This window comes from Suillus fuscotomentosus (genome assembly GCF_016647785.1).
Source record: "Suillus fuscotomentosus strain FC203 chromosome Unknown F5891scaffold_47, whole genome shotgun sequence".
Lineage (NCBI taxonomy): Eukaryota > Fungi > Basidiomycota > Agaricomycetes > Boletales > Suillaceae > Suillus > Suillus fuscotomentosus.
Window position 1 is genome coordinate 434,013 of NW_024539559.1, and position 8,489 is coordinate 442,501.

General features: G+C 46.5%; 1 protein-coding gene across 1 annotated transcript; it reads left to right on the forward strand.

The window, feature by feature from the left end:
• Positions 1-1,243: 1,243 nt before the first annotated feature.
• Positions 1,244-8,300, forward strand: F5891DRAFT_1174736 (uncharacterized protein; the record flags this gene model as incomplete). Its single annotated transcript, XM_041365680.1, has 33 exons — positions 1,244-1,550; positions 1,637-1,666; positions 1,708-2,023; positions 2,072-2,180; positions 2,210-2,274; positions 2,328-2,340; positions 2,405-2,520; positions 2,551-2,680; positions 2,730-2,746; positions 2,801-2,828; positions 2,890-2,902; positions 2,952-2,994; positions 3,043-3,108; positions 3,159-3,480; positions 3,537-3,696; positions 3,751-3,780; positions 3,834-4,017; positions 4,072-4,134; positions 4,184-4,227; positions 4,285-4,406; positions 4,453-4,715; positions 4,766-4,797; positions 4,847-4,916; positions 4,974-5,010; positions 5,058-5,195; positions 5,241-5,324; positions 5,380-5,933; positions 5,983-6,337; positions 6,387-7,051; positions 7,104-7,490; positions 7,539-7,801; positions 7,973-7,991; positions 8,045-8,300. 33 exons carry the CDS (start codon positions 1,244-1,246, stop codon positions 8,082-8,084), a joined length of 5,085 nt encoding a protein of 1,694 aa, XP_041222985.1. The 3' UTR covers positions 8,085-8,300.
• Between the last annotated feature and the right edge of the window lie 189 nt (positions 8,301-8,489).

An 8,489-nucleotide genomic window follows, 5' to 3' on the forward strand; every position in this document is an offset into this window, starting at 1 on the left:
CACGGCGAAGACCATGACAAGAAACAGATCACGACATTTTGCAATGTTGTTCTGTACGATGGTTGATAGTACTAGTAAACATGAGGTCAGGACATGTCTGGGAGACATGGTCTGAACTTACCTGAAGTGCATCATACTGATAACAACCTTCCACACTCGCGGATTGGCTGCCATGCGTTTCATGAACTTCGCAAGCCTGTGCTGGTCCCTGGATCATCAATTCGGAATCACCGTGATCAGCGCTCAGCTGTACTTGGTATTGTCAACACAAATTACACAATGCCCAATACCCTATGGCGTGGGAAAAATCCCAATAAGATATCATGTCGGTGAAGAGTACGAGGCATTCGTTCGAACGGTATTTGCAAGAGAAGAATAACAGTCTACAGACATCCCTTATTGTAATCCATCGTAGTAAACATTCGAAGGTGAACGGATGATATTTGCTTGTATGATATAGAATGTATATGTAGCTATATATAGGAGATTTCCGAAAAATTAACATATTGCGCCTCTCGTCTGCTTCTCTCACAACACGCTCCGTGGGTTCCAGCCTGTGACTCGTAGCCTTATTTTCAAGAAAGATCAGTCTAGACGCGAACTTTTTGTCACCATCCTGAAATGAGGTGACCCTACTAGCCCTAGCCGATTTATTTCGGAATGCTAACTTAACTTAACTTACACATCTGGTGATTCTGGTCCCACCTACGTAAGGGGCGTGTTCTTTTCACTATCTAGGATCATTTGGGGGTCCAAGTTTATCCATCATGTACAGCTTCAGGTTGCCAGCAGGTGTCGATTTTGGGTGTGCTATTTGCGCCTCAACCTGTTTGGAAATTCAGGCAGAGCGCTGGCTCGACGATATAAGGACCAAACATCCTTGCAGAATTAGCTCAAGCTCGAGGCATTCCTTTGTACCATTGACACAGCTCAAGTCTAAGTTCCCCAGCCTTTCATACAACCACTTCGTCATCACAAGCTCCTCTGGTTCAACAGACCATGTTGGACTTATTCTCCAAAGATCGAATAGTCAACGAGGCAGGCCTCAGAGCCGCCTTGCATCATCTGGATGCAATGTCAAGTTCAGGAGCAACCGCATTACAAGCTATGGTCGAACATATGTTGTCGTCACCCTATGTTTTTGCATATATTATTTCTGGTATCTCACAAACTTTCTTCGAGCGTCATCAGCTCTGACTCTCTAACAGTTTGGGATCGCTGTGAGGCAATGATCTCACAGATCATGACAGACTTTCCAACGAAATCTCAAGAATATCCGGCATCCATCGCGAGAAAGATGCTGGACAATCTGTCTATGTACTTTTTACCTTTTCCTGCCGGGTCTCTAGCGATGGATGTCTCTAGGGACATCACCCGCCACAGATGCTTCATCGAGGGCGCTTTACCTGCACTCTGCGCATTGAACACTATGGAATTTTCTGATGTAGGGTCGTTTGAAGACGAGATAGATGTCTTCGACGAATCTGATGACGGATTCGTCAAGAAGAAAGTGCCTCAGAAAATGCGCAAGCGTAATCGCCCGAAAGCTCGTACGTCTATCGACACATCACTCTTCCTGAGGCTTGGTGTGGTTGTGCCTCTCACGAGCGAGGCTGCCGCATCATTGTCTACTCAGATTCTTGCAAAGCTGAAAAATGCTCTCTCGGTGAGTATATTCACTTTTTTTTTTGACGTTTCCTCTGACAGTTCTCCGTAAGTTCTACTTCTCGCTTCTGCGGAGGACGGAATTGACAGGCGACATCAAAGCCTTACTCTTTCCAATCGTGAGAGAGTATGCCAAATATGTTGCGCCTGAAGTTTCGTCAACCGAGGATGTTGAGAGGCCAACAGACCGACTCAATGCGTACCAAATGGTGCAGCCTATGAAGGCTGCGCTTTACTTCGACAACGCGGACGGGTTCGGAGAGTGGCAAATTCTGATATCTACGGAGGCCTACAAACATTTGCGTGAATTCCGTAGAGCAGATAAGAAGACATTCAAGATCATCTTCAAGAAGATCAAGTCGGTTTTCTGAAGAATTTTACTGCAATGATCTCATCGGTTCCACAGACAACTATCGAATGGCCATTTTTCAGATGATAATCATAAGCGACTTAACGGGCCGGATGCAGGCATACCCATCTACGATGCCAAGATGACAAAGGACCTACAATTAGTGGTAAGTGTAATTTCACGTACGTCGTTTAGAGCTTTGGGCGACCGACCTTTTCTAACAGTACCAAATTGATTGTGTCCCTGACCAAGATGGAAAGGTACGTCGTACTTACATCAACATCGGGCATGATACTGAGACTGATCTTGACAGTCCGAAAGACAAGGTAAACTATCAAGTGCAATTACATCTCTGCGCCATTAGCACTCATATGAACCCCAGTAATCAAGATATACGGCATTTATATGGATGCTCAGCTTGACGGAATATGGGATGCCTTGGGTAGCCATCTCGCACGCAAGGGCAGAGAATATCGTAGAAGGCGAGGACATCCTTTCAACTCTTGGTGCATTTCAGTGAATCGTTGCTTGTGCAGGTGTACCTTTCGGAACAGGCCAGTCCTATCTAAAGACAATGCGATTCTGCCTGCGTCATTCCCGCTAGCTGAACCTGAGCCAGAGTGCTCAGGAGGCCCACTTAATCTTAGTAATAAGGACATGGACCACGTTGAGTATTTTCAATTGTCATTTGTGCGGTCATTGATCCATGTCATAGCTTCACTCTTTGCTTGTGTATGCATTTTCGCCATCCTTATACAAATTGGTTTTCATCTAACAATCTCCTAGTTTGGAGAAATATGTCACATTCTCGCAAGTAAGCTTATAAATACGGTTTATGGGCATGCGAATATTGACTCGATAACCTCTTATTTTAGGCGTTCTTGCATAGTGAGTGATCATGTAGTTGGCTCGCCACTTATTCTCATCTTTGCAAAAGGTCTCATCGCAGACCAAGATGTACAGCACGTCTTTATGCTCACGTAAGTTCTGCTCCAATGAACCGAATTTTTTGATCGATATTGGTTCAGTCCTCAAGAACAAAAGATTGTCGAATGTACTACGTCATGTTACGTATTGGGTCGCAGCGGCACGGGGTAAGTGTCCTACCCCTAACGTGTCTAGCTTATTTATCATAATCAACTAGCAAAACCACGACGATGCTGTTTAAGATTCTCGGCATTCAGCGAGCTTGGGAGATGAGTGCCGTCGACATGCCGAAGCCACGCCAAATCTTTGTCACCAAATCCAGAGTGCTCGCTACGAAAGTAGAAGAGTATTTCATGAAGCTTCTAGAATCTCTGGCGTTAGCAGGCTATACCCTGGAGGAACTTGCAAAAATGAAGGCACGAAGTGTTCAGGAGGGCCTTGTTGATCTCGACGACCTGCCCGAATCACAGATGAATATACCGATGAAATACAGCGAACTTGAGGATAAGCACTTTCCTCTTTTTCTCACTTTCGATCGAGTGCGTCACAATCCGTCGTCTAGATAGTTCCAAAAGCTAATTGAAACTTTATGTAGCTGGCGAAAATGATCGCGGCAGATATCTTGAGCAAGAAAGACAGCGCAGAAGTTTTCTTCAATGTTGAGGATGCTGACGCGCATGACTGTTTCGTCACCTATGACGTATTCGCAAATCAATACTGGCCTCATTTTCCACAGAATCTCAGCAAGAATCTCAGTAGTGTCCTTTTTCTCTTATGACGACAATAGAGTACTGACACTGCCCCATCAGATCCGTGGTTGGTTTTCAGCGAATTCATGGGCGAGTACTATTTGTATTACATTGACACCGATACTTTTTTAATACACATACAGGGATCGTCAAAGGCTCCGAACACGCACTGACCTGTCCTGAAGGAGTTCTCGATCGCCCAAACTACCTCCGTCTTCCTCATCGTTCTAACCCAAATTTTGCGAATCAGAGGGGAGTTCTGTACGACATATTCGAGCATTATACGAAAATCAAGAGGCAGCGAAGTCATCATGATGTTGCAGACCGGTATGACCTATTCCCCTTCTCACCCATGTCATGTCACGATATATTCACAAATAGCACGCATGCAATACTCAAGGTCTTGCGAAGCAAAGAATTCCCTGGAAAACAGATCGATTATCTGTATGTATTATCACCACCAATACATCTTGCGCCTGACCACCTGCACTAGGTATGTCGATGAAGCACAAGACAACCTTCTGATCGACGCACTCTGTAAGTAGCTACTCCATCTTTCGTTGACATAAATCCATTTAGAACTTTCTGTTATAGTTTTGAGGCAACTATGCAGGAATCCAGACGGTTTGTTCTGGGCTGGGGACACCGCACAGACGATCTCTGCAGGGAGTTCCTTCAGGTTCGATGACCTGAAAGCGTTTCTCTACCGTGTGGAGGTGAGCATACAGTGACTTAGCTCGGGCCTTAATCGATACCTTAGAGCAGCAGCAGCAAAATATTTCGGTCAATTCCGCTGGGGCATGTCTTCGTCAGCCTGTGATGTTTCAATTGGCGATCAACTACAGATCGCATGGTGGTATCGTCAACTGTGCACGTTCTGTGATCGAACTCATTACAAAGTTTTGGCCCAACACAATTGACACACTTCAACCAGAAACGGGGGTGGTTGACGGGCTGAAGCCTGTGTTTTTTACAGGTTGGGATAAAGCTACCGTTCATCATGAGCAGTTCTTGTTTGGGACGAAGTAAGTGGACCTGGACAACAGCCCACCTCTCTTCCTGAAGATTCTTCTAGGGGTGGTCATATTGAGTTCGGAGCCGAGCAATGTAAAGCAATTATATGAAGGTTCTATTCATACACTGATAATATATCTAGGCATTCTTGTGCGTGACGATGCAGCACGTCAGAGGTTACGCGACCAAGTTGGTGAGGTTGGACTGATCATGTGAGTCGTGTTAAGACTACCTTTACTCTGTGCTTTCATGTTCACATATACACACAGGACGCTTTATGAGAGCAAAGGCCTGGAATTCAATGATGTGAGAAAGCTAAGTTTGCTATCTGATGAATGTCTGACTTCGGTCAGGTGCTTTTGTACAATTTTTTCGAGGATTCTACTGTAGATCTGTCACGATGGCGCGTAGTTCTCAATGGGGTAGATGGTCAAGTATATGCACCGAACTTCGACCGAGACGAAGCGCGATACGCTGGGGTTTGCAGCGAGGTGGGCACACCGATCCTCGAAATCAACTCTGGCTTACTTTATTAGCTCAAAATTCTTTATGTGGGAATCACACGAGCAAGGAAGAACATATGGATCGTGGACAAATCTGACAGATCGGAGCCGATGCGTGTACGTTTAGAGCAGCGTGTTGGCGTAACTCGATCTGATAACCCGTTCTCTTCAGATATTCTGGACGTCTCGCAATCAGATCCAGAATTGTACCCCCGGCACAGATGTCCCTCATCTAGCCGTCTCCTCGACTCCAGAAGAATGGGCATCCTTCGGGCGCTCACTATTCTCGCACAAGCGCTACTCGCAGGCTATCCACTGCTTCGAACGTGCCAACCTTCGTCGTGAAGTGAAGGTCTGTGAAGCATATCAACTGCGAGAAGTCGCACGTTCTAGTGTCGGCGTGGCCTTACTCAGCGACCAAAAAAGAGCTTTTAACGTGGCCGCCGATGCCTTTACTGATTGCGCGGCGACCGCGACAGGAAATCAGAAGCTCCAATACTATCGTAACTCAGCGGATTGCTACATTCGAGCAGGAGATGACTTTAAAGCTGCTGAGGCCTATCTCGGTGCTCAAGAGTTCGAGCAAGCGGCGAAGAGGTATCGCAAGGTTGGACGGTTTGACAAGACCCTCCATGTCCTTAATGACCATGGCACGGATATACCTGAAGAGACCACGGCGGAGTTATGGACTGTGTGCAGACTGTTTTACTTCAGCAGGACAGCTCGGTAAGTCTTAAACTCTCTACAGTGTTTTTATTTAATAGCAATTGCGCAGGCCCCCCTTGCCACTCTTCTCGACATTTGATGAGGAACTCGAATTTCTGGAGGACTATGATCTCGATTACGCTCGTGCCTCACTGCTTGAATCTCACTCGAGGTACTATGAGGCCGCAGAACTCCACTTGTCGGAGAATAGGCCCTTGGAAGCTGTCCGAGCATTCATTAAGGACGACAGCAAGGACGATTCTACTACCCGTGCGGCCGATACTATATTGGCATACTTTTGGCGCAAATGCTCCTTCGGAATCACTGCAAAATCCGTTGTTGATGAGCCAGAGTCAATGCAGCATTTCATTGCTCTTGCTGATGAGCTGGAGATGAACAAACTAACGCCGGCCACGCGTGATCTAGTACGTATTAGCAGTCTCGAAGCAATAAACTGAACTGATCGACATCCAGCTATCGATGTTCCAGAGCATCTTGCGCGGAAACCATGAGTCATTGAGAAATCTTGCGCTCAACTTCCATGAACAGCATAACAAGCCCGCAGCTCTCCTTTGCCTGGACCATGTATTCTCTCGAACCATAGATATGCGAGCTTTCACGGTCGATGAAATGCGACGGTTCCTTCAACAGTTTCACGCCTATGCGCGACTGCTCTATCTGATTTTGACCTTCCCCGACCCCATGGAACATATGGGCATCCGGAGACTATTCTCCATCGTGCGGCTGTCTGGTGACGAGTTTCTCATACTAAATGGAACGTTCCTGCACAACAAAATTATGGAGACTCGCCAGAACATCACTTGGGCATCGGAAACTCCGTCCGGGTATACAGCCTCTCGTAGAAACGTCACCAAGTTGCTACAACGATCTATCCGAACAATCTTGAAGGACAAAGTGTCGAGGATCGATGCCAAGTGTTGCGAGTCTCCCGTTTTCTCGCAATGCCTGCAATTCTTGATATCTGGAGTGTGTCAAAGAGATAAGTGCCCTCAAGAACATGTTGCAGTATCGAAATTGGATCGCCAGTATTACAACAACCGCGTTGCCATCCACATCTGGCAGATTCTGATCTTGCAATTCATGTATTCTGCTCACCCAAAAATTGACCGACGCAAAAGGTACGCCTGGAGGTAGCTTATAATCGAGTACTCATACTGATCAATTTATCAGCATGAGGGACTGGCTCAAGCATCTCTACGAGGCTATCAATCCACCCTTATTCATTCAAGGTTCCCCTGCGGACCTCGACATGAACCTGATGCCTCTTCGTCGAGATGGCATGAAAGTGGTGAAGCTCTGGATCTGCGAATCATTCTACTCGCTCGACCCATTCTTTACCCAGGCTGAATTTTTGACAGCGTTGATGGGAATAACCAGTCTAAGTTTTGCTTTTGACAAGGACGATGCACCTGCCTACATCTCTCGAGCAAAGTGTACGATCTCTGGACCGCTAGACCTCGTTCGCAAGGGGGACAAACGCTATATGGTTCATGACCTGCTTAGTTCTTACCAAGGAGCTTCCCTAAGCAGCATCTCATCGGGAATCCTGTACCTTCTGTGAGCGTTCTTCTTCTCTCTACATGCAACGAACTAAGTGCAATTCAGGCATGTTCTAGATAATCGTTTATATGTCAACCTCTCGGTGTTGTGCGACTGTATCGAGGACGTCTGCGGTGCTTTTATAATCAACTGGCGAATCGACCCATACTTCAATAAGCTTCCCCTTCATAACGTCGTGCTTCCATGTAACTGGCTGCTGTTTCCCCACAAATTCACTACGGAGAAAAAAACCAACCTGCCTTTGATGGGCGAGCTTCTAGATGAGATAGCGAGGCTGGTCGAAGCATTGCGCGTAGAAGCCGGCATGGGTGAGTCTCTTAATTTTTCAGAGATCCGAGATTACAATTGGGCAGATTTCCTCTGGCTGAACTGAACTACGCGAAATTTACGCCCATTCTGCGTAATGTTTTCATTTCCCGGATGGTGAGTCCAATTTAGGTATCCGTCGGCGATGTACATATTGATCACGTGTATTGTAGCTGCAGGGTTCTCTGCTTAGTACGTTCATTGTCTCTTTTCAATACCCATCCGCTGCTGATTGTGTTCATTAGTCGCTCATCACATCATGTCTCCCCTCTTGAGAAACAGTAAACAATATCTTCTTTCTCTGCACAAAAAAACCCCCCCTTCGAATCGCATCCAGTAATTATTGGAAACTCGTGGATGACGTGGTCAAGTGCATACACCCCTGCCAGATGTAGCCACTTCCAGACGGTTATCTGCGAGCTCTCCTGGCTTTCGACGACAATAAAGGAGGAAACCTGGTGCTCTTGTCCACAAAAAATGAACCAATATACCCGAGTCAATCTAGTTAGGCCGACGGCTGGTATACGAGAAGACCATCGATCCCCCATCTCCTCTCATCGTACGCAGTGATCGCACAGTCTACCCCGAGAGTGGAGGCCCTTGCCTCTGTACCTCGCTTAGGACATTCCAAGGACCGACCAGAGGTATGCAGCACGATTAGAAAAGATAACAGAACCGCAACCTCAAGAG